Source organism: Strix uralensis, chromosome 5 (genome assembly GCF_047716275.1).
Source record: "Strix uralensis isolate ZFMK-TIS-50842 chromosome 5, bStrUra1, whole genome shotgun sequence".
NCBI lineage: Eukaryota > Metazoa > Chordata > Aves > Strigiformes > Strigidae > Strix > Strix uralensis.
This window is the reverse complement of record NC_133976.1, coordinates 965,707-990,845: the sequence shown is the minus strand read 5'-3', so window position 1 is coordinate 990,845 and position 25,139 is coordinate 965,707. Positions and strand designations below refer to the sequence as shown.

The 25,139-nt window shown below is 62.9% G+C and overlaps 2 protein-coding genes across 2 annotated transcripts in view; one reads left to right on the top strand and one right to left on the bottom strand.

Annotated features, from left to right (window-relative positions):
- Window positions 1–3,214: 3,214 nt before the first annotated feature.
- Window positions 3,215–25,139, bottom strand: part of SND1 (staphylococcal nuclease and tudor domain containing 1) — a 127,088-nt gene continuing 105,163 nt past the window's right edge. Inside the window, exons 17-24 of the mRNA XM_074869597.1 lie at window positions 8,734–8,922; window positions 5,964–6,105; window positions 5,398–5,521; window positions 5,224–5,293; window positions 4,575–4,688; window positions 4,282–4,485; window positions 3,913–3,957; window positions 3,215–3,554 (exon numbers count right to left, since the gene is read on the bottom strand). Coding sequence (XP_074725698.1) covers window positions 3,489–3,554; window positions 3,913–3,957; window positions 4,282–4,485; window positions 4,575–4,688; window positions 5,224–5,293; window positions 5,398–5,521; window positions 5,964–6,105; window positions 8,734–8,922 — 954 coding nt within the window. The 3' untranslated portion in view covers window positions 3,215–3,488. The remainder of the gene's footprint in view (window positions 3,555–3,912; window positions 3,958–4,281; window positions 4,486–4,574; window positions 4,689–5,223; window positions 5,294–5,397; window positions 5,522–5,963; window positions 6,106–8,733; window positions 8,923–25,139) is intronic.
- Window positions 14,158–16,489, top strand: LRRC4 (leucine rich repeat containing 4). The gene has a single exon (XM_074869599.1). The coding sequence runs from the start codon at window positions 14,292–14,294 to the stop codon at window positions 16,248–16,250; it is 1,959 nt and encodes a 652-aa protein (XP_074725700.1). The 5' UTR covers window positions 14,158–14,291; the 3' UTR covers window positions 16,251–16,489.

Sequence of the window (25,139 nt, the reverse complement as noted above, 5' to 3'; positions counted from 1 at the left end):
GATGTACTGGGATGGGTCTGTACTGGGACGAGGCTGTACTGGGACGGGGCTGTACTGGGATGGGGCTGTACTGGGATGGGTCTGTACTGGGATGGAGATGTACTGGGATGGGTCTGTACTGGGACGGGGCTGTACTGGGACACGGCTGTACTGGGACGAGGCTGTACTGGGATGGGTCTGTACTGGGACGGGGCTGTACTGGGATGGAGATGTACTGGGATGGGTCTGTACTGGGATGGGTCTGTACTGGGACACGGCTGTACTGGGACGGGTCTGTAATGGGATGGAGATGTACTGGGATGGGGCTGTACTGGGACGAGGCTGTACTGGGATGGGGCTGTACTGGGACGGGGCTGTACTGGGATGGAGCTGTACTGGGACGCGGCTGTACTGGGATGGAGCTGTACTGGGATGGAGATGTACTGGGATGGGTCTGTACTGGGATGGGTCTGTACTGGGATGGGTCTGTACTGGGACGGGGCTGTACTGGGATGGAGATGTACTCGGATGGGGCTGTACTGGGATGGAGCTGTACTGGGACAGGGCTGTACTGGGATGGAGCTGTACTGGGACAGGGCTGTACTGGGATGGGTCTGTACTGGGACGAGGCTGTACTGGGATGGGTCTGTACTGGGACGGGGCTGTACTGGGACGGGGCTGTACTGGGATGGAGATGTACTGGGATGGGTCTGTACTGGGATGGAGCTGTACTGGGACGGGGCTGTACTGGGATGGAGATGTACTGGGACGAGGCTGTACTGGGACGGGGCTGTACTGGGATGGGGCTGTACTGGGACACGGCTGTACTGGGATGGAGATGTACTGGGATGGGTCTGTACTGGGATGGGTCTGTACTGGGGCGGGGCTGTACTGGGGTGGGGCTGTACTGGGACGAGGCTGTACTGGGACGGGGCTGTACTGGGACACGGTTGTACTGGGACGAGGCTGTACTGGGATGGGGCTGTACTGGGATGGAGATGTACTGGGACAGGGCTGTACTGGGATGGGTTTGTACTGGGATGGGTCTGTACTGGGACGGGGCTGTACTGGGACGAGTCTGTACTGGGATGGGTCTGTACTGGGATTGGGCTGTACTGGGATGGGTCTGTACTGGGATGGGTCTGTACTGGGATTGGGCTGTACTGGGATGGGGCTGTACTGGGATGGGTCTGTACTGGGACGAGGCTGTATTGGGACGCGGCTGTACTGGGACCGGCAGGTGGTGCTGTTTCTCTCTCTCCTCCCGGAGTGCCGCAGCTCTGTGCACCGCCCAGTACCGCCCAGTACGGCCCAGTACGGCCCAGTACCGCCCAGCACCGCCCAGTACCGCCCAGCACCGCCCTGTGCACCTCCCAGTACATCCCAGCACCGCCCAGTACCGCCCAGCACCGCCCAGTACCGCCCAGTACCGCCCAGCACCGCCCTGTGCACCTCCCAGTACATCCCAGCACCGCCCAGTACCGCCCAGCACCGCCCAGTACAGCGCTGTGCACCGCCCAGCACCGCCCTGTGCACCTCCCAGTTCATCCCAGCACCGCCCAGTACAGCCCTGTGCACCGCCCAGCACCGCCCAGCACCGCCCTGTGCACCGCCCAGTACAGCCCAGTACAGCCCTGTGCACCGCCCAGTACAGCCCAGCCCCTCCCAACACGGCTGCAGCCCCGCCCAGTTCGTCCCAGTTCCCCCCAGCACAGCCCAGGTCCCGTGAGCGGGTCCCTTGGTGGTCCCGTGGCCACCCGGGCTGGAGAGGGGGGGGCTCAGAGGAACCGCAGCGACACTCAGGGACCCCTCCCGGGCACCCCCTAAAGACCCTGGGGGGGGCCCAGAGACCCCTTCCAGGGACACCCATGTGCCCCCCAAAGACCCCCGGGACACCGTGGGGGGGTCATCAAGGACCCCCCAGTTACACCCCAGAGAGCTCCACGGCCCCCCCAAGACCCTCAGGACCCCCCAGATATAGTCAGGGACCCCCAAAGACCCCCAGGATCCCCCCAGATAGAGCCACAGACCTCCAGGGACTCCCAAAAATCCCCAGAGTCCTCCCCTATATAGTCAGAGACCCCCAAAGACCCCCCCAGCCATGTCCAGAGACCTCCAGGGACCCCCAAAGACCCCCAGAACCCCCCAGATATAGTCAGGGACCCCCAAAGACCCCCAGGACCCCGCCAGATATGGACAGAGACCTCCAGGGACCCCCAAAGATCCCCAGTGCCCCCCCAATTTAGTCAGGGACCCCCAAAGACCCCCCCAGATACATCCAGAGACCTCCAGGGACCCCCAAAGACCCCCAGGACCCCCCCAGATACAGACAAGGACCCCCAAAGCCCCTGGGGCAGGTCGGGGTGGCCGGGCTGGGGACAGGGGAGCGGGGAGGGGACAGCCAGCAGCACCCCCACCACCTCTTCCTTTAATTATGATCGTTCGCTGGTGTTAATTACTGAAACCCGCCGCGCGGTGCGCTCCGCTGTAATTGTGTTCAAATTCAATTAGCAGAGCCCTGTTAATTAGCTCCCCCGGAGCAAGGTGGCCAGTGGGGACGAGGGCCCTGCCAGCGGCTCTCACCGACACCGACACCCCCCCCCCCCGCCCCCGTCCCTGTCCCCCACCGGCAGCGCCGGGGACAGCCCATGGGTGGCCCTCGCTGGTGTCCCCACAGGACTTGGGGTTCAAGGTCAGGGATCACATTTGGGACCTGGGGTTTGGGTCCAGGGTTGGGGTTCAAGGTCAGGGGCCACGTTTGGGTCCAGGGTTGGGGTTCAAGGTCAGGGGTCACGTTTGGGTCCCAGGGTTGGGGGTCAAGGTCAGGGGCCACACTTGGGACGCAGGGTTGGGGTCCAGGTTGGGGACCCAGTCTTGGGGTTCAAGGTCAGGACCCACATTTGGGGCCCAACTTTGGGGTCCATGTTTGGGAGCCAGATGTGGGACCCTGGTTTGGGTCCCAGGCTTTGGGGTCCCAAAGCTGCAGTCCCCCCCCTCTCCCCCCCCCCAGCCCTCACTGGGGCAGGACAAACCCTTCCCACCCCTGTGATAGGGCGCCCCCCCCGCCCCCAACATCTAGGACCCCCCCCAGCAGTGGGGGGGATACCCCACCCTGGGGCACCTCCCCCTTCCCTTGGGGTGCAGGTTTGATCCCTGGGGACGCAGTGAACGGTGGCGGGGGGGGTGACACCAGCATGGGCCTCCCCCCCCCCCCAAAAAGAAGCCACACGTGACGTGACGCTTGACTACTTTTATTTGGGCCTCTGAAGCTTTAAATACAGGCCGGGGGGGGGCGGCGCTGGCTGGGGGCAGGACGGGGGGGGGGGCAAATTCTGCTGCCAGGAGGATGGGAGGGGGGAGCCAGGGCTGCCCCCCCCCCCCCCCCCATCCTGCCCCTCTCCCCCCCCACCTCCTCGGCTGCCCCGGCCCCCCCGCGGGACGGGATGGGGTGATGGAGGGGGGGACACACACAGGTGGCGGCGGCGGGGGGGGGGGTGTGGGGGGGCCCCTCAGCGGCTGTAGCCGAACTCGTCTGCGTCGTCCGCGCGGAAATCGCCATAACGCCAGAGGTTCAGCTGCAAGAGGGGGGGGGGGACACCCCTAGAGTTGGGGGGCTGCCTCCAGCGACACCCCAGAGGTGGGGGTACCACCTCCAGAGACACCCCAGAGTTCGGGGGGGGGTCCCACATCCAGCATCTCCCCAGAGATGGGGGGGCCACATCAGGAGACACCCCAGAGTTGGGGGGGTCCCACATCCAGACACCCCAAAGTTGGGGGGTACCACATCCATCATCTCCCCAGAGCTGGGGGTCCCTCATCCAACACCACCCCAGAAATGGGGGGGGGGGGTCCCACATGCAGCACCCCGCTGAGAAAAGGGGGGGGCTGCACCGGGCCCCCCTCCCCATCCCCCCCACCCCCCCCAGCACTCACCCGGGCGCTCTTGGCTGTCTCCTGGGCATTCAGGTACTCGGTGATCTGGGGACACACACACACACACACACATGACACAGGGTTGGGGTGAACCCGCACCCCCTCCCAGGGGGGTTTTGGGGGGGGCACAGGGCCGTGTACCCCCGGGGAACCCCACTTTGTCCCTCTGTGGCACATCAGGGTGAAGGGGGGGGGGGGGGGGGAATGTCCCACCTCCGTGTAGGGAGATGGGGATGGGCCCAAGAGGGGACCCATGTGGGTGGGGGTGGCCAGCACTTGCAGGGGTGGTGGTGGGGGTCCCCCTATTTCTCCCTGCACCCCGAAACTCCTGGGGGCAGCCAACCCCCCCCCCCCCCCCCCAGCACTTACCACTTTCTGGAACTGCTTCTCCTTGCGCACCTCGACCATGACCAGCCCCTCCTTGACCAGCCCCAGCCCCACGTCGCTCTTGGAGTCGGCGAATTGGAGGGTGACATGGGGACAGCCGGGCCCCGGGTGCTCGACGTTGAGCAGGCACTGGGTGTTCTGGATGTCCCTCACCACGCTGTCCACCGCGTCGGCCCGCGCCTCGTCCTGCGGCACCCACATGGCACCCCGAGAGTCCCTGGTGATGGGGGGGGGGGGGGATCCCCCATCTCCCCACCCTGTGACCCCCTACTTACGTCTTGGGGCACCTGGATGAAGGCGAATTTGTACTCGGTGGCCTGGGCTGGCAGGACGCGGGTGCTGAAGGCCGGGGGGAGGGCGGCCAGGCGCGTGGCGGGAAGAGTCTCCTTCTGCGGGGGCACCCAAGGGTGATGGGGTTGGGAGGGCACCCAAGGGTGACGGACAACTGGTCATGGGGTTGGGAGGGCACCCAAGGGTGATGGGTAACTGGTGATGGCATTGGGAGGGCACCCAAGGGTCATGGGGTTGGGAGGGCACCCAAGGGTGCTGGGCAACTGGTGATGGCATTGGGAGGGCACCCAAGCGTGATGGGGTTGGGAGGGCACCCAAGGGTGATGGGCGCTCAAGGGTGCTGGGCAACTGGTCATGGGGTTGGGGGGGCACCCAAGGGCGATGGGCACCCCGTCATTGGATTGGGAGGGCACACAAGGATGATGGGCAACTGGTGATGGGGTTGGGAGGGCACCCAAGGGTGCTGAGCACTGATGGGCTCTTGGGTGCTGGCATTGGGTGGGCACCCTGCTCCCAGGGCAGGCTGGGAGACACAGCCAGCCTCACCTTGCACAGCACGGCTGGAGCCGGGGGGGGCTCCGGCTGGCACCCCAGGGTGCCCCCCACCCATGCCCCCCTCCCCCAAGCACTCACGTTGCCGTAGTCAATGTAGAAGATGTGGACTCTGGCACCCGACTCCACCTTCTCCACCCGGGCCCGGTACCTGGAGAACGGGACGGAGGGGTGGCGAGGGGGGTGTCACCCCAAAACCACACCTCAGGGTGGCCCAACACCCCCCCCTGGACACCCCCCCTCCCCCCACCTTACCATTCTCCATCGACGAACTTGGCGATGCAGAAATCTCCGCGGCGCGGGGCGTAGGAGCCCTCCACGGGCGGGTGGGTGCCCACCTCGGCTCGCATGTTCTCCATCAGCTTCTCCAGTTGGGCACCTGCGGGGGGCGGGGGGGGGCAAATCCAGCACCCATTGCACCCAGGACATGGGGATTTGGGGGGGGGGGGGGGGCTGTCCACTAAAATAAACCCACCCCCCACCCCCCCCCCCACTTTGGGTGGGGGAAGACCCGTGGGTGCCATCAGAAGGGTGTTAATAATTCAGTGGGTGCTGCCGTGTTATGGCTTCACCCAGGGGGGGTCCCCGGGGAGCTGTGTGCCCCCCCCCCCCCCCCCCCCCCCACGCAGGGACCGCAGTGAGGGGGGGCAGACTCAGAGCTACCGCTGGGCTGGGGGTGCAGGGATGAGCCCCCTCACCCTGTGTCCCTTAAAGCACCCAAATGACACCCCGGGGGGGGGGGGTGGGGGTGGGGGTGTGAGATCTGCAGGGTGGGGCGTGGGGGGGAGGATAGGGGGGCGCCCCCAGCCCCCCCCCAGTACCCGTCTCCACGTCCTGCACGTAGAAGTGGAGATCGTCCGTGATTTCGGTCACGAAGACGGGTTTGTAGTTGGCCGTGCGCTCCTTCTCCTCCAGCACCGGCACCACCTCCTCCACCGGCGTCTCCTCGTAGTGGGACCACACCTGGCATTGGGGGGGACACACACGTGGGGGTTTTGGGGGACCCCCCCCTCAGCCCCGCGGCCACGCTTGATGCCACCAGGAAAGCGGCCAAGGACCAGAGCGAGGTGGTGGCTGCGGTGGTACCCAGAGGCTGGAGCTGTTGTGGTCACCAGCACGCGGGGGGTGGGGACATCCCTGAGGGACTGACGTGGTTAATGACTCAAACGGTCATGGACAGGAAAAGCCTCAAGGCCAAGTTGTGGCCTTTGTGGTCAGTCTAAGGAATGAATTATCTGGTGTAAGGAATGGCTGATCTGGTTTAAGGAATGAACGACCTGGTTTAAGGAATGGCCGATCTGGTTTAAGGAATGGCTGATCTGGTTTAAGGAAGGGCTGATCTGGTTTAAGGAAGGGCCGATCTGGTTTAAGGAATGGCCGATCTGGTTTAAGGAAGGGCTGATCTGATTTAAGGAAGGGCTGATCTGGTTTAAGGAATGGCTGATCGGGTTTAAGGAAGGGCTGATCTGGTTTAAGGAGTGCCGATCTGGTTTAAGGAATGGCTGATCGGGTTTAAGGAAGGGCTGATCTGGTTTAAGGAATGGCCGATCTGGTTTAAGGAATGACTGATCCGGTTTAAGGAAGGGCTGATCTGGTTTAAGGAATGGCCGATCTGGTTTAAGGAAGGGCTGATCTGGTTTAAGGAATGGCCGATCTGGTTTAAGGAAGGGCTGATCCGGTTTAAGGAAGGGCTGATCTGGTTTAAGGAAGGGCTGATCTGGTTTAAGGAATGGCTGATCTGGTTTAAGGAAGGGCTGATCGGGTTTAAGGAAGGGCTGATCTGGTTTAAGGAATGGCTGATCTGGTTTAAGGAAGGGCTAATCCGGTTTAAGGAAGGGCTGATCTGGTTTAAGGAAGGGCTGATCTGGTTTAAGGAATGGCTGATCTGGTTTAAGGAAGGGCCGATCTGGTTTAAGGAATGGCTGATCCGGTTTAAGGAAGGGCTGATCTGGTTTAAGGAATGGCCGATCTGGTTTAAGGAAGGGCTGATCCGGTTTAAGGAAGGGCTGATCTGGTTTAAGGAAGGGCTGATCCGGTTTAAGGAAGGGCTGATCTGATTTAAGGAAGGGCTGATCTGGTTTAAGGAAGGGCTGATCTGGTTTAAGGAGTGCCGATCTGGTTTAAGGAAGGGCTAATCCGGTTTAAGGAAGGGCTGATCTGGTTTAAGGAAGGGCTGATCCGGTTTAAGGAAGGGCTGATCTGGTTTAAGGAAGGGCTGAGCTGCGAGGGAAGCGCAGGGCGGATCGAAGGGCGCGCGGCTCCGCTCCCTCACACTCAGCAGCCAAATTCCCCAGAGAAGCCTCGAAGGGGGGAGACGGACACGGAGTAAAACCAACTGCTCGGGGTAAGGCCCACGCTTTAGTTTACGACTAGGGCCCCCAAGAGGAGCGAAAAGCTGGACAGGAGAGTTAAACACCCGGCACCAGATGGGGCTCATGGGGGAGAATTGCCCGAGAAACAAAACCTGAGGAAAAGGTAAAGGGGGGGGAGATGGCGACCACCGACTGACTGGACAAAAGGGTTCGTGCTGCCCATCCCCCGGCCACGCCCAGCACCCGCCTCCACCTTTTCCTTGTCCCTCATGGACACCCGCCTCTCCTGGTCTAATATGCAAATCAGCCCATGATGAACTTAAAAAGGCCACAGAGAACGTCGCTGGGGTGCACCCACCACCCAAGATTACGGGACCTGAGACCGCGCTGGAGCCCGGGCTGGGGATCACGATTCTTTCACTCTCCTTCTCTCCCTCCCTTTTCTTTTTTGTCTTTCCATTCTTTCCTTTCTCACAGATTTATCAATAAGACACCCCGTCGCTTATGGTCCTTTCCCACATTTAAGTTGTTTCTACCCCAAGTAAAACATTTTAACCGGCTGGTTGGTGTTGTTTCACCTTAATTTAACCCGAGGGGATCACAGAACCTTTAGGACTCTCTGGGCTCCCAGTGTGGCCCTAACAGGTGGGGATCCAGATTATTTGAGTCTTTCTCCCCTTTCCTTTCCTTTTTTTTCCTTTCCTTTTTTCCTTTTTCCTTTTCCTTTCCTTTTTATTTTTTCCCTTTCCTTTCTTCCCTTCCCTTCCCTTCCCTTCCCTTCCCTTCCCTTCCCTTCCCTTCCCTTCCCTTCCCTTCCCTTCCCTTCCCTTCCCTTCCCTTCCCTTCCCTTCCCTTCCCTTCCCTTCCCTTCCCTTCCCTTCCCTTCCCTTCCCTTCCCTTTTTCTTTCTTTTCCTTTTTTCCTTTTCCTTTCTCCTTTCCTTTTCCCTTTTTTTTTCCCTTTTTCTTTCCCTTTTCCTTCCCTTCCCTTTTCCTACATTTTTACACATTTCTCAATAACACACCACATCATTTACTCTCCTTTCCCAAGTTTCAGCTGTTTCTACCCCAAATAAAACATCTTACCCAGTTGTTTGCTGCCATTTCACCTCCATTTAACCCTTTGGGCTCCCGGAACCCTCCAGGCTCCCCGTGCGGGCCGTGACGCAGCCCTCGGGGTGGGGACACCCGCCCTGTCCCTGTCCCTGTCCCCGTCCCTGTCCCTGTCCCCATCCCTGTCCCCATCCCCGTCCCTGTCCCCGTCCCCGTCCCCGTGCTCACCTTCTCCTTCCTCTGCTTGGCGGCCTCCTCAGCGCCCAGCAGCGCCTTGTAGTAGGGGCTGCGCTCGGCGGTGAAGTGCACCTTGGAGAGGGCGTGTTCCACCAGGGCCACCGACAGGTTGAGGCCCTCGATGTGCAACCACCCGATGAAGTTCCCCGCCTTGTCCATGCTCTCCACCTCCACCTCCACCTGTGGGAAGGGACACGGTGGCCCTCAGCACCCTCTCGCACCCGCTCAACACCCCCCCAACCCACCCCACCACCAACGCTCCGTCTCGGCAGTTCCGAGCAGTGGAGCGAAGGTCTGGACACGCTGGAGTTTGTCCGGGGGGGGGTGGGTGGGTGTGGGGCAAGGCCAAAGTCACCCCAGTGTGGGGTCTGGCCACTGGCATCACGCCCTGGCACCCACATCTGCTCCTGGGCACGCAGTTCTGCTCCACGGGCACCCAGATCTGCTCCTGGGCACCCAGTTCTGCTCCATGGGCACCCAGTTCTGCTCCACGGGCACCCAGATCTGCTCCTGGGCACCCAGTTCTGCTCCATGGGCACCCAGTTCTGCTCCACAGGTACCTGGATCTGCTCCATGGCAACCAGATCTGTGCCACAGCACCAAGTTCTGCTCCTGAGCACCCAGTTCCATTCCTGGGTACCCACTTTTGCTCCACGGGTACCCAGATCTGTGCAACGGCACCCAGTTCTGCTCCTGGGCACCCAGTTCCACAAACTGGGGTGTGCAAACCAGAGAGCAAATGGGTGTGCAAACCCGGGTGTGCAAACCAGAGACCGAATCTGGAAGCAAACCGGAGTGTGCAAACCAGAGCGAACTGGGGTGTGAAACGGGTGTGAAACTGGGGTGTGCAAACAGGAGGGTGCAAACCAGCCAGTGCCGGCAGGCTGCAGCCCCTGCCCCACGCAGAGCTGCCTGCCCGGCAGTGCAGGCAGGGGACAAGGTCGGTGGCCTCTGGAGCTGCCTCCAGTACTGGGGGGGTGCAGGCAGGAAGCACCGTGCAGGCAGGAGATGCCGTGCAGGCAGAAAGTCATATGCAGGCAGGAGGCATTGTGCAGGCAAGAGATGCCATGCAGGCAGGAGATGCCGTGCAGGCAAGAGATGCCATGCAGGCAGGAGATGCCGTGCAGGCAGGAGATGCCGTGCGGGCAGGAGATACCGTGTAGGCAGGAGATGCCGTGCGGGCAGGAGCCACGGTGCAGGCAGGAGATGCCGTGCAGGCAGGAGATGCTGTGCGGGCAGGAGATGCTGTGCGGGCAGGAGATGCCGTGCGGGCAAGAGCCACGGTGCAGGCAGGAGATGCCGTGCGGGCAGGAGATACCGTGCAGGCAGGAGATGCTGTGCGGGCAGGAGATGCCGTGCGGGCAGGAGCCACGGTGCAGGCAGGAGATGCCGCGCGGGCAGGAGATGCCGTGCGGGCAGGAGATGCTGTGCAGGCAGGAGATGCCGTGCAGGCAGGAGATGCTGTGCGGGCAGGAGATGCCGTGCGGGCAGGAGATGCTGTGCGGGCAGGAGATGCCGTGCGGGCAAGAGCCATGGTGCAGGCAGGAGATGCCGTGCGGGCAGGAGATACCGTGCAGGCAGGAGATGCTGTGCGGGCAGGAGATGCCGTGCAGGCAGGAGCCACGGTGCAGGCAGGAGATGCCGCGCGGGCAGGAGATGCCGTGCGGGCAGGAGATGCTGTGCAGGCAGGAGATGCCGTGCAGGCAGGAGATGCTGTGCAGGCAGGAGATGCCGTGCGGGCAGGAGATGCCGTGCAGGCAGGAGATGCTGTGCGGGCAGGAGATGCTGTGCGGGCAGGAGATGCCGTGCAGGCAGGAGATGCTGTGCGGGCAGGAGATGCCGTGCAGGCAGGAGATGCTGTGCGGGCAGGAGATGCCGTGCAGGCAGGAGATGCTGTGCGGGCAGGAGATGCCGTGCGGGCAGGAGATGCTGTGCAGGCAGGAGCCACCGTGCAGGCAGGAGCTGCTGCAGATGAAGCCCCCAGGCCCAGCCATGCCTGGCGCCCCGGGCAGCACCCAAACCCTGCCCACAGTGGGGGGGGTCCACCTGCCCCCACCCCAGCACCCCAAAAACATCACCCAGGGGGGCCCAGCCGCAGGGGGGGGGCTCAGCTGCCACTGAGAAAGAGGAGGGAGCCGGGAGCCCCCCAAACTGTTGCCAAACCCCCCCAGTGTGTTTGCCCAGTGCACGCCTCGGCCAAACTGGCCCCCCAATTTCCCCCCCCACCCCGCCGGCACCCATGGGTGCCCGCAGCGAAGCACAAGCGCCTGCGACCCCTCGTTAGTAGCCAGTGGCTAACTGCCCCCAGCGGGAGCTGCAGCGGGGCCGGTGGCCATCCGGCACTACCGGGGGATGGGCACAGGGTCATGGCCTTCCCGTAGCCCCTTCCACTGGCCGGAGCCGGAGCCCGGGACCACGGTTCGGCTGGTGGCCACGGTGGCTACCCAGGCACGTGGCAGAGGCACCGGCCACGCCGCGGAGGCGAATTTTGGGCCTTTTGTGGCGCTTTATGGGTGCCACGAGAATCAATTGACGACGCCGTAACCTTCCGCGCCGGGAATCGCGCCCTTTGCCCCCCCCCTCAAACCCACCGTAACCTTTTAAAAAACAAACCCACCCCCCCCCGCCTCCCCCCCCCCATCCACCGCGCGGGGGGGAGGGGAGGATGAGGCCCCAGGGATGCTGGTGCCACCTCCAGTTCGTGGGGTGCAGCACCCACGTGTGGGGGGGGGCCCCCCAGCAAAGGTCACTGTCCCCTGTGCCCCCCCCAACACCCTGTGATGTGAGGTGGGGACACACACACCCCTGTGGGGTGCAGGAGGCACCCGGGGGGGCATCGCTTGGGGGTGGGGGGGGCTCACTCTGCATCCCCCCCCCCCCTTGGGGATGTGTCACCAACATGGGGACAGTGACCCCGGCAAGGACAGGAGAGTGTCACGGGGGTGTCCCCAAGCCCCCCCCCCTCCCCGATCCCCACAGAGGTGCCCCCCGCACGGGGGGGGGGGGGGGCAGGCGTGGCTTCGAGACACCAGAGAATCCACAGAAAATTGGGGTGGGTTTTACACCCCCCCACAAGCTGGGGCACCCCCCACGCAGGACCCCCCCAAACCAGCAGCACGAGCCCCCCCGCCCCCCCCGTTTCTTTAATTAAAACTCGCTCACGGCGCAGCGTCTCAGCACGGCCCACCCCCCCCCCCCTCCAGCAGCCCCCCCCGCCCCCCCGGGGGGCCACCCAAGGGACCCCGGGGGTGCTGGCGTTCCCCCCCCACCCCCAGGAGTTCGTTACCAGCCTGGCGCTAATTATCGGGGGTTGTGGGGGGGTGGGGGCAGAACACCCAGACGCCCCCCCCGCGAGCTTGTACCCCAAAAATCCGGCATCACCCACTCCCCAGCCCGCGGCGGAGCCGGACCCGCGCCCCCCCCCCCCCGCCAGCAGAGCCGGGCCCGTCCTCTCCATCCATGTCCCAGCTTGTGTCAGGTCTCAGCCCTCAGCCTGTGGGAGGCCGGGGGGGGGGGGGAGTCCAAGGGGGGGGGGCGCTGCGTTCTATGGGGGGGGGTGGGATGGAGCCGCGTCCCCCCCATCACCTTAAAGCCGCCGAGCTGTCCGTCTGTCCGTCCGTCCGGGGCCGCTTGGTTGGGGGGGGGGTTGGATGGGGTGGGGGGGGTTCGCTGAGAACCCCCCCCCCCCCCTTTTTCTTTCCCCGCGGAGCTGCGGGAGGAGGGAGGAGGAAGAGGAGGAGGAAACTCATCCCCAGCCTGGAAATCTCCTTCCTCCCTCCCGGCTCCGCGCAACCGGAGCAACCGGGGCTCGAGGGGGGGGTGGGAGGGAGGGTGGGGGGCGGGCAGGGGGTGTGTGTGTTTCAGGGGAGGTGGGGGGGGTGTCGGTGAAGGGGGGGGGGAGCACCCCCCGCCGCTGCCGGGCTCCCAGCGCGATGCGTCAGCAATCCATCCGCGCTGGCGCTGAAGGACAAAAGGATGAGCGAGCCGCCTGCGCGGCTGCCGCCCGCTCCGCCCGCGCCGCCCGGGCTCCGCGGGGCCCGCACGCCCGCTCCCACCGGAGGATGCCCGACGGCCCCGGGGGGGCCCCCGCCGCCGCTCCCGCCGCTGCGCCCAGGGCCGCCGCCGCCGCCGCCCCCCCCCGCTCCGCCACGCTGCGCGCCCGCTGAACGCGACACCCGGCCCACGCGGGACCCAGGAGGAGACGCGGGAGGGTGGACGGGACCCCCCCCACACACCCCCCCCCACCCCCCCACCCCACCCCGCAACGGACACGACGCCCCGGGGGGCTGCCCCCAGCGACACCCCCCCCCCGCTCCTCAGAGCTCCCCGCCTTGGCCTTTCCCCTCCTCGGGCTGGGGGGGGCTTTCCCCGCTCCTTTGGGGGCTTTTACCTATTTATTTATTTATTTTTCTAGCTCCTCGGGTCTGATTTTTATTTTCGATTTTGATTTTTCTATTTTTTATTTCAGTTTTCGGCTTTGCCTTATTTGTTTCTTAATTTTGCCTTTAATTTCTTTTCATTTTCTTCTCTATTCCGTTTTTAATTTTGCCTTTATTTTATTTTAAATTCTACCTTAATTTTTATCCTTATTTTCATTTTCATTTTAATCTTTAACCTTTAATTCTCATTTTCTTTTTCATTTTTACCCTTAACCTTTATTTTCATTTCACTTTTCATTTTTATCTTTTAACCTTTATTCTGATTTTCTTTCCATTTTATTTTTCATTTTTCTTTCCATTTCTCTCTTTTCATTCCCACCCTTCCCTCCAATTTCAATTTCTGCTTTTCATTTTTACCTTCATTTTCATTTTTTTTTTTAATTTTGAAAATTTTTTCCTTTTTTTTTTTTCTCCCCCTTTTTTCCCCCCCTCCCCCCTTTTTTTTAAAAAACTCATTTTTTCCCCATTCCATCTCTTCCCCCCCCCCGGCCTCTCCCCGCGGGCGGGGGCCGCCATGCCGGGCCGGCCGGGGGTGCCCCACGGCCGGAGGGGCTCGGTGCGGGCAGCGCCGGCGGCGGGGCTCGCCGCGGTGGGGGGCTGCCAGGCCCCCGCTTAGCCGGGCCGCCCCCCCCCCTTTACCACCGCAGCCTCCAGGAGCCATTTTGTCTTTTTTTTTTTTTTTTTTTTTTTTTTTTTTCCCGGAGCCGGCCCCCCCCACCCCATCCCCGCTCCCCCTTTTTGCTCAGCGCCGAGCCCCCCCGGAGCAGCCCCCCCACCCCTTCCCCAGGTAGGTACGGCTGGCGAGCGTCGGGAGGGCGCCTCTTTCCTCCCCCCCCCCCCAACCCCGCACCTATTGTCGCTTTTTTTTTTTTTTTTTTTAATCGGGGGGGGGGGGCTAAATTTTCATTTCCCCTTTCCCCACACCCCATCTCCTTCTGCGGCTCCCCAGCCCCTCAACCCCCCCTTCCCCCCCCCCCCTTCCCTCCTTCCCCCCAACTCCGGCCAGCCGGGCCCAGCTTGTCGGAGCCGGGAGAGGGGGGGGGCCCTGAGCCAGTTCTCCTTTTCACGCCGACATCCCCAGACGATGGTGAATGATGAACGTGCCACATCATGAAGCTCTTGTGGCAGGTAACTGTGCACCACCACCGCCGCCGCCGCGCCTGGAGAGCTGCCCTGGTCTCCTACCTGACCCTACACGCCTGGATCCTCTCCGTCGCCGCCGCCTCCCCCGGCGCCCAGAGTTGCCCCTCGGTTTGCTCCTGCAGTAACCAGTTCAGCAAAGTGGTTTGTACCCGTCGCGGCCTGGCCGAGGTGCCCCCCGGGATCCCCTCCAACACCCGGTACCTCAACCTGATGGAGAACAACATCCAGATGATCCAAGCGGACACGTTCCGTCACCTGCATCACCTGGAGGTGCTGCAGTTGGGCCGGAACGCCATCCGGCAGATCGAGGTGGGGGCTTTCAACGGCTTGGCCAGCCTCAACACCTTGGAGCTCTTCGACAACTGGTTGACCGTCATCCCCAGCGGGGCCTTCGAGTACCTCTCCAAGCTGCGGGAGCTGTGGTTGAGGAACAACCCCATCGAGAGCATCCCCTCGTACGCCTTCAACCGGGTGCCCTCCCTCATGCGCCTGGACCTGGGCGAGCTCAAGAAGCTGGAGTACATCTCCGAGGGGGCTTTCGAGGGTTTGTACAACCTCAAGTACCTGAACCTGGGGATGTGCAACATCAAGGACATGCCCAACCTGACGCCCTTGGTGGGGCTGGAGGAGCTGGAGATGTCGGGCAATAACTTCCCCGAGATCAAACCGGGCTCCTTCCACGGGCTCAAGTCCCTCAAAAAGCTCTGGATTATGAACTCGCAGATCAACCTGATCGAGCGGAACGCCTTCGACGACCTGACGGCGCTGGTGGAGCTCAACCTGGCCCACAACAACCTCTCCTCCCTGCCCCACGACCTCTTCGCCCCGCTGCGGTACCTGGTGGAGCTCCACCTGCACCACAACCCGTGGGACTGCGACTGCGACATCCTCTGGCTGTCGTGGTGGCTGCGGGAGTACATCCCCACCAACTCCACCTGCTGCGGGCGCTGCCATGCCCCCCTGCACATGCGGGGCAGGTTCCTGGTGGAGGTGGACCAGACCTCCTTCCAGTGCTCGGCGCCCTTCATCATGGACGCCCCCATGGACCTCAACATCTCCGAGGGGCGGGTGGCCGAGCTCAAGTGCCGAACTCCTTCCATGTCCTCCGTTAGGTGGTTGTTGCCTAACGGGACGGTCCTGAGCCACGCGTCCAGCCACCCGCGCATCTCCGTCCTCAACGACGGCACCTTGAACTTCTCCCACGTCCTGTTGACGGACACCGGGGTTTACACCTGCATGGTGACCAACGTGGCGGGGAACTCCAACGCCTCGGCCTACCTCAACGTGAGCACGGCCGAGCTCAACACCTCCAACTACAGCTTCTTCACCACCGTCACGGTGGAGACCACCGAGATCTCCCCGGAGGACATCTCCCCCAAGTTCACCAAGCCCGTGCCCACCACCTCGACGGGCTACCAGCCGGCCTACACCACCACCACCACCGTCCTGGTCCAGACCACGCGGACGCCCAAGCAGGTGGCGGTCCCCACCGCCGACTCCGGCGACAAGATGCAGACCAGCCTGGACGAGGTGATGAAGACCACCAAGATCATCATCGGTTGCTTCGTGGCGGTGACGCTCTTGGCCGCCGCCATGCTCATCGTCTTCTACAAACTCCGGAAGCGACACCAGCAACGCAGCACCGTGACGGCCGCCCGCACCGTCGAGATCATCCAGGTGGACGAGGACATCTCGCCGGCGGCCACGGCCACCGCGGCGGCCACCGCCGGCGTCGCAGGTGAGGGGGCGGTCGTCCTGCCCGCCATTCATGACCACATTAACTACAACACCTACAAACCGGCACACGGGGCCCACTGGACAGAGAACAGCTTGGGGAACTCTCTGCACCCCCCCGGGACCACCCTCTCTGAACCCTATATAATTCAGACCCACACCAAGGAGAAAGTACAGGAAACCCAGATATGACTACTTTTTTTTTTTTTTTTTTGGCTTTTTTTCTTCCCCCCCCCCCCCGAAATTACAAATGCAATAGAATGCACAAAACCAGGAAAAAAAAACAAAACACCCCCCCCCCACAACGACTACAAAAAAAAAAAAAGGGGGGGGGGAAAATAGACAGCAACTTTTGTACAGAGTGGGGGAGAGACTTTTTTTTCTTGTACATGCTTATATATTAAATCTATGGGCTGATAAAGAGAAGCAGATTATATTAAAATTTAAAAAAAAAAAACAAACCCAACCAACCACAAAGAAACTATTTTCTAACTTGCAAGTTCTATTTAAAAAAGGAGGGAGAGAAAAACAAAACAAAACAAACAAACAAACAAAAAACCCACAAAAAAAAACAAAAAAAAAAAAAGAGAAAAAAAAAGAAATTTGCAGGCAGCGGAGCGGCGCAGGGCCCCGTGCGCGGTGCAGCGGCGCAGCGGCGCGGGGGAGACGCCGTAGCGGGGAGCGCAGAGAGGAGCCCGGCGGGTGGGATTGGGGGGGGGGGTGGTGGTTTTGCGGGGGTACGGGGAGGTTTTTGGGGGGGTGGATGACGGGGCAGGATGCGGCCGGACCCCCGTCCCACGGCGCTGCCCTCGCTGGCGGAGCAGGGAGCGGGACGGCGGCCCGAGCCGCCGCGCGGTGCCAAAATCTTCCGAATGCAATAAAGAAATTAATTTTGGGGTTTTTTTTTTTTTTTTTGGGGTGGGGTGGGGGGGGCGGGGAAGGGAAAGAGAGGGAGCGGGGGGGCGGGTGTGCAGCCTGTGGGCTGGGGGGATGGCCGTCTGCAATGTATTAAAGCAAAAAAAATTAACAAAAAACCCAAGAAAAGGGGGAAAAAAAAAAAAAACCAACCACCCCCCCACCCCGAACCCCAGGCAGGGGGAGGGGGCTGGGGGGGTGGTGACGGCTGGGCGGGGGGGGGCGCTGAGGAGCGGGTCCCCCCCACTCTGCTCCGTGCCCCCTCTCCCACTGCACCACATCCTGCAGGCCCCGGCGTCACCGGGCACAGGGCTAAGGCTCCTGGGGGGCTGGGGGGGGGACACCCCCCCGGGAGCCCTGACGTATGATTGTAGACCACCTTCAGCGACACGCTGCGATTTTTAGTCCTTTTTTTTAATTTTTTTTTTTTTGGGGGGGGGGGGTGGTGTTTATTCCCCCCCCCCCCCTCCCTTCCCCAGGTGGGGGTGAGGATGGGGACACCCACCCCCACCCCGAGGGCTGCTCATGGAATGATGGGGGGGGGGGGACTGGGAGAAATTAAGGGCTCGGGGGACTCAGCCCGGCGATGGGGGGGCCACCAACAGCCGAGGTGACTGCCGGGGGGGTCCCGGCAGGGACGGCAAGTGCCTCGGGGTGGGGTGGGGGGGGTCCCAAAGGGCTTGGAGGGGGGGTACGGGGTGTGTGGGGGGGCACAGACAGGGTCGGGCAGCGGCGGGGCTCCTCCCCGGCCTCTTGGGCACTGGAACTACTTTAATTTCTTATTTTAGCTTTAAAAAAAAAAAATGACCGGAGGGTGTCAAATCTGAATTAAAAAGTCGGGGAAGGGGGGGGGGGGGGGCGCGGGGGGGGGGGGGGCTAAAGGCGGGAAGGAGACGCAGAAGTTATATCTATATCTATATCTCTCTATATAAACGCCAGAACGATCTGACTGTACTCAGAAACAAATGAGAAAAAAACAAAAAAAAAAAAAACAAAAAAAAAACAAGTGTATTTTTGTATTTTAATAAATATTGTTCAAAATTTGTAATGCCGTGTCCCTGAGGGGTTAAGCCGGCGGGTTGTGGGGGGGCTGCTGCCGTGTGTGTGTGTCCCCCCCCCCTTTCCCCGCGGCCTGAAAGGGTTTTTCTGTTGCTGCTTTTTTGTCTTCCCAGCAGTAAAAAGCTTCCAAAAAATCGCGGAGGGGGAGGCGGGGAGGGAAATGGAGGGAGCTGGAGGGGGGGAAAAAGAGGGGGGGGGGGCTGCTCCGAATCGTGGGGTGAAATGGGGAGTGGGGGGGCATCACCCACTTAAAGATGCTGGTGCATCCCCCACCGTGGGACCCCCAAGCTGGGGTGCGTGGGATGGGCCCCCCCTGCCCCCAGCCTCCCCAGGGGTTGTTTTTGGGGGGGGCCAGGGCTGTTCCCCCCCCCCCCCCCCCCCGATTTATGTGTTCCCCAGCTGGGAAAAAAATCTTAATTCGCCATTAAAGGATAAAGCTGGGAATGAATCACCCGGCAGCGGGTCCCGGCTCCAAGATGGTCGGGATGGAGGCCACCCCCCCCCCACCCCCCCCTCCCGCCATGGTGGGGACACCGGGACCCCCAAGTGCTGGTGGTGGGGACGTGGGGTGCCCTGGGTGCTGGCAGCAGGGACATGGGGACCCCCGGGTGCTGACTGCAGGGACATGGGGTGCCCTGGGTGCTGCTGGTGGGGACATGGAGACCCGCAGGTGCTGGTGGTGGGGACATGGGGACCACCTGGGTGCTGGCAGTGGGGACACGGGGTGCCCTGGGTGCTGCTGGTGGGGACTTGGGAACCCCCAGGTGCTGGTGGCAGGGACACGGGGTGCCCTGGGTGCTGGCAGCAGGGACATGGGGTGCCCCGGGTGTGCAGGGACACCCGGTGCCCTGGGTGCTGGCTGAGGGGACACGGGGACCCTCAGGTGCTGGTGGCAGGGACACAGGGTGCCCTGGTGCTGGCTGAGAGGACACGGGGACCCCCAGGTGCTGGTGGCAGGGACACAGGGTGCCCTGGGTGCTGGCTGAGGGGACACAGGAACCCCAGGTGCTGGCAGCAGGGACACAGGGTGCCCTGGGTGCTGGTGCGGGGACCCCCGGGTGTGCAGGGACACTGGGAACTGCCCCTGTGTGTGGACACGGGGACCCCCAGGCGCTGGTGGCGGGGACACAGGGTGTCCAAGATACTGGTGGTGGGGACACGGGGACCCCCGGGCGCAGCAGCGTCCCCAAGATGCCGCCCCCCCGGGCGTGACGGTGCCCATTGGCAGCCCCTGGGGCCACCTTTGTGCCATCACCCCCCTGTCCTCGTGGCCATGGGCCACCTCCAGCCGAGACAGGGAGACCCCCCCCCGCCCCCCCCAGCACCCGGTTTCACCGGTTCCCACGCCGGCACCGAGCCCTCACGCGGAGACATCGTGGTTGAACGTTCTGGGGTGGGTTGGTTTTTTTTTTTAGGCTTTTTTTTGGGTGAAATCCGGGTCGGTTTCTATCCCAACGTACGTCTGGTTTTTCTCTTTATTCCCGTCTTTTATCACTCCGGCTCTGAACTGCGAATGCAAACACCCGGGGGTGAGCCCCCTCCCCGAGCCCCTGCTTTGCTGGGGGGGCCTTCCTCCCCGCCAGCACGCCCGCACTCCTCCTCGCCGCGCCTCAACCGTCCCATTACCCCCTGGAATTGGGCAGCGAGGAGGGGCCGGGCTGGAAGTGACATTTTGATTTTATTGAAGTGCTTTTTAGCTTTAATTTTAGCCTTAAATTAGAGCACCCAAGTAAATCATCGGCCCCACTGCTACCCAAAGGGGCTGGAGGGGAGCAAGGGGGGGGCGTGGGGCGTGGGGGAGGCTCTGCGGGGTCAGTGTGGGTGGGGTGGGGGCTGTGGGGTGATTGGGGGGGCTGAGGGGTGATTGGGGGGCTGTGGGGTGATCAGGGGGGTGGTGTGGTGGTCGGGGGGGGTTGGGGTGATTGGGGGGGCTGAGGGGTGATGGGGGGGCTGCAGTGTGATGCGATGGAGCAGTTGCAACGTGAGCAGGGGGGCCGCAGTGTGATCGGGGGGGGGGCTGCAGAGCAATTGGGGGGCTGCAGCGTGAGCGGTGCAATGTGGTGCAGTGGAGGGGCTGCAGCAGGAGCAGGGGGGCTGCGGTTTGATGGGGGGGTGCAGCAGGAGCAGGGGGGCTGTAGTTTGACGGGGGGGTGCAGCGGGAGCAGCAAGAGGGGGCTGCAGTGTGAGTGGGGGGCTGCGGTGCAAAGAGGGGGGCTGCAGCGTGCTCAGGCTGAGGGGTTGCAGTGACGGCAGCGGGATTGGGGGGGGCTGCAGCGTGATCAGCGTGGGGGGGGGTGCAGCGTAATCAGGGGGGCTGCAGTCTTATCAAGGGGTTGCAGTGGGATCGATTAAAGGGGGGGCTGCAGTGGGCCCGGGGGGCTGCAGTGGGAGGGGGTAGAGAGGCTGCAACATGCTTGGGGGGCCGCAGCGTGCCCGGGGGGGCCGCAGTGGTGCTGGCAGTGCCACCGCACTGGAGCCGGCCGGTCCCTGCTGCCAGGGGCTGGGAAACTTTCCTGCCTGCATCTCGCACCGTATCTGCAGGCAGGGGGCTGGCAGGGGGTGGGGGGGCGATGGAGCCAAAGGCCAACCGGCCGATGTCGGGGCGTACGGGGGGGGCCGGGGGGGGCACTCGCAGGCAGCCCCACGCCAGCGCCGGCGTCACCGGCTTGGCAGAACCGTGCGAAAACGGGAGCGACAGGAATATCAACGCCGCTCATTGGCAGCTCGGGCGGCGATGCCAGCGCGGGGCTCCCCCCGCCCCCCCCCCAGTATCACACACACACGCCATCCGCCCGCCGCCCACCCCCCCACGCTTTTTTTTTTTTTTTTTTTGGGGGGGCAGAACAAGAGATTTCAGCTGCCGGAGATGCTTCGCCGCTCGCTGCTCGGCCGGCAAGGGCACGCGGGGCAATGTTGGGGTGCAGGGGGGGGGGCACTTGGCAGGCCTGGGGGTACCCCCACGGTGAACCCCCCCCAACGGCCGGGTCTCCATCCCAGGGGGGGTTTAATGAGGAAAACAGCCGGGAGGGGAGCGGGGGCCGCGTGGCAGCTGCAGCATCCCGTGATTAAAACCTATAGGCTTGTTAAGGATAATTTCTATGGCAACCTCGCCGGCGGGGCCGGCACGTGCCAGCAGCGGGTGCCGGTGGCTCTGCCAGCGCCCCAAAAGTCTCATGGGGCACCCCACGGCGCGTCCCTGCTCACCCCCACCCACCCTCAGGGATGCTCTGGGGTGCTCAGGCGGCGCTGGGGGAGGGGGGGGGGAACGATGCCGCGGTGTCGGGGCCTTTTCGCCGCCTGCACAGTGGTGGCGGGTTTCGGCAAGAGCAGCTCGATAATTAGGCGCCAGGCTTGGGAAAAAGGCAAATATTTACTAAATAAGAATATGTACTTTCAGGAAAAAAAAGCAAATGTCACAGCAGCCGCTGAGAAACCCCCGTGGCGGTGGGACCTGGGCTGGGGGGGGGGGGGGGGGGCGCGGGGAGACGCTCCCCGCGGCCGCCCTGGCGGGTGCAGTTTGGAGACGGGGCAGTGGGGGGGGGGTCACCGCTCTATGGGGGTCCATGGTAACCCCCCCCCGCTGGGGGGTGTCCCCCCCCCGCACCCCGGTGCCACCAGGCAACCGTCCCAGGGCCAGTAGCCGCCGCGGCAGGCAGCCGTTCTGGCAGCGTGGGCTCGCAGCCGCTCGGCACACAACCCGACGTGGGGCTCCCGTTAATTATTCTTATTGCTGCGGATATTTTTGGCTCTGGTGCTGCAGACGAGGAGCGGGTTTATTTATTTATTTATTTATTTATTTATTTTAAATTATTTTTTTTGCAGCTCGGCGGGTTTGCGGCGGCAACGTGCTGTAACGCGCCTCCGATCTGGCGTCGCCGGTTGCGCCCGGTGGGGTTTTGGATGCTGTCAGAGGAGGGACTTAACACGCAGGAGATTTAACGACCGTTAATTTGAGGCTCGATTCATCAGAGCCCGACAAAACGCGCGTTGGATTGAGAAATTCCGCCGACGGGGCGATTTTTCTGGTAATCCCGGACGACCGGGCAGCTCCTGCTGGGATCGGTGCCGCGGCCGCCACGGCAGAGGATTGCCGGGGTGCCAAAAGGCACGTGGCGGGGGTGATAACCCCCCATCGCCCACCTGAGCTACCAGCCCCAGCCTCCCCCTGGCCAAAATAAGCCGGGGCTGGTTAGTCACCAGGCCACCGGCTTTGCCGGGCCGGTGAGTCAGCAGCAGCCGAAGCCGTCGCGTTAAAAATATACCCTGAACCTCCTGGCAGGCAAGAGGATGGGGAGGAATTTGGCTGTTTTCCTGGCCATGGCGTGGGTGTCCCCCCCCTTCGGGTGACACACGTGTCCCCAGGGCCACCGTGGGAGTCTCAGGGGCCACCGCCAGGCCCCTCACCCTGGCTGCACGTGGCAGGGGGGCTCTCCACCGAATTACTCATTATTTTTAATTTTGTAATATTCCTCCACTGGCTCGCAAGGATGGGGAGCCCCCCCCCAGCCCCATGAGCCCCCCGGGGCCACCCACCCTCCCCACGGGGTAGCCAGCAGCAGGAGGAGGCGAAGGCAAAGCCAAATTGGCCGCGGGACGGCGGGGCCCAGCAGCTCGTCCCCACCCCCGTCCTCGCCTGGCGTGACCCCGGGGCCTGATGGCAAAGCTCCCCCGCAAGACCACAGCCCCGGGCAGACGGACAGACGGACAACGTCCCTCTCAAGATTAAAAATACCCAAGAAACGAGAAGCTCGGCGACATCCCTGTCAACCCTCCGTCGTGCCGCCGCTCCCCTCCAGCTCAACGCCACGGGCTGGGCTGCACCCGGGGGGGGGGGGGGCAGGTGGGGAAACTGAGGCACGGCGAGTCCCACCTGGCGGGTGGCTCAGCACCATCCTGCCTCTGCCCTCTCCTCCCTGGCAGCACCGCGGGGCTGTGCCAGCACCAGCCGAGCTGCCGCCGTCGTGCCAGGCCGCTTTCCCGCTTGTTTTTTTTTTCCACCCCCCCCCCAAAGCCTGAACTGCGGACTGCGGCAAGCGCTTTTTTTTTTTTAAAAGGGGGAGAGGATTTTATTTGCCATTCCCCCGCCCCAAGTAATTAGGATTGCAGCACGGGCGGCTGCCGGGCCCATTTGCATAAACAGTTTAGCAACTGCCGGGGCTGCTTTGCATAACGCGCCGCTGCGCCGCACCCGTCCTAATTGGCATTATGGGTTGAAACCTCCTAAATTGGGTTAACGCCGAAGCGGGTCAAGAGGGTGTGGGGGTGTTGGCGCTGGGACCCCCTCTGGGGTGCCTCCCTCAAAGCTGGGAAAACCCATCGGCTGCGGGATGGAGGATGCGTCGGGGACTCGGGGTGCGCGACCACGCTTCTCCGAAGCTCCCCGGGGCGGCATCCGCGTGGCCTCCCCGCCGCGGCCACGTGCCGCTTGCCGCGGTCCGGTTCCCGGAGGTGAAACGCATCAGTGCCGGGCGAACGGGCCCCCCCGTGTCGCGCCGGTAAAGCCCGACGGGACCCCGCGGATGGCTGGCGTCGTTAGAGCCGCAAAATAATCTGCACCTTGGGGAAAGCCGGCAGCCCGGCCGACGTAATTAAATCAGGCACCTTGTCAAAATCAGGCTGCTCATTTGCACAACATGAGCGGCGACGCGGGGAAGGGGAGGGGGGGCGAATGGGTGGGATGGGATGGCGGCAACCTGCCCGGCGTTGCTTCGGCGCAACCTCTGCGATGCCGGGAACCCCCCAGCATCGTGCTCCGCACACCCGCTGTCCCCGTCCCCAGGAGGTGACAGAACTGGGGTGGCCACGGAACGGTCACCCCTCGGGTCACGGCAACCCACCGGCGCCTGGTATCACCCGGGAGGTTTTTCAGTGGTTTATGCGGCCTGAAATGGCTCCTCCATGTTGCGGGAGGAGAGGTGCCTTCCAGGGGGGAGCGCTACGCCCTGGCAAGAGCCGGGTTTTTTGTCCATGATTCCAGAACCAGTCCCCGCCGCTGGGACTTCGATCCCGGGGAACGTGGTGGCAGGCGGGGGATGCTCGGGGGGGTGCAGGGGGTGTTCTGGGATGCTCTGGGATGCTCAGGAATGGTCTGGGATGCTCAGGGGGTGCTCAGGGGGTGTTCTGGGATGCTCAGGGATGCTCTGGGATGCTCAGGAATGCTCTGGGATGCTCTGGGATGTTCTGGGATGCTCTGGGATGCTCAGGGGTGTTCTGGGATGCTCGGGGGGTGCTCAGGGATGTTCTGGGATGCTCTGGGATGCTCAGGGGTGTTCTGGGATGCTCGGGGGGTGCTCAGGGATGTTCTGGGATGCTCGGGGGGTGCTCGGGGATGTCTGGGATGCTCAGAGATGCTCAGGGGGTGCTCTGGGATGCTCAGGGATGTTCTGGGATGCTCAGGGGGTGCTCAGGGATGTCTGGGATGCTCAGAGATGCTCAGGGGGTGCTCTGGGATGCTCAGGGATGTTCTGGGATGCTCAGGGGGTGCTCGGGGATGCTCAGGCGGTGCTCGGGGGGTGCTCGGGGGGGACACTCTCCCGCTTTTCAGTCCGTGCTCTCCAGCCCTGTTTTTTCTCGAAGGCTCCGGCAAGGAGCGAGGCCCGAGACTGGCTGCCAAAGGCTCGTTTCGTTTTTTAACGAGCTCTGCCAGCGCCCAGGCCAGAGCTGCTTCTCCCGGAGGCCTCCGGCTCCCTGCACCCCTGGGAGAGGCTCGGCAGCACCCAGGGACTGTTGCCAGCCCTGTGGCACACGGCAGGCGGTGCCGAGGGGCAGGGATGTGGGCAGGGATGCAGGCAGCGAGGCTCTGCCTGCTCCGCAGAGCAGCTCCTGCCCTTTCCCAGCTCGGCACAGAGCCGCGGCCTCCAGGGCTCCCGCAAACTGCTGACACAGCAGCTGGAGCCTCTAATTAAAACCGTAATGATAAAGGAAAAAATCTGGGTTACAAGGCAATCGATATGGGAACAAACTACCCCCCCCCCCCACCCCGGACCCCCTGTCCTGGGGGGGGGATTTATAAAGCCGATATCGAGGTGCTGCCCCACACGTGGGGGGGGTCAGGGAGGGCACAACGAGCCTCAGAGCGAGGATTTTGTGACAGATGCCCGGGCGCTG

Excerpts from the sequence above, each read along its gene's own strand:
- LRRC4 (XM_074869599.1), top strand. The coding sequence starts at position 14,292 with ATGAAGCTCTTGTGGCAGGTAACTGTGCACCACCACCGCCGCCGCCGC.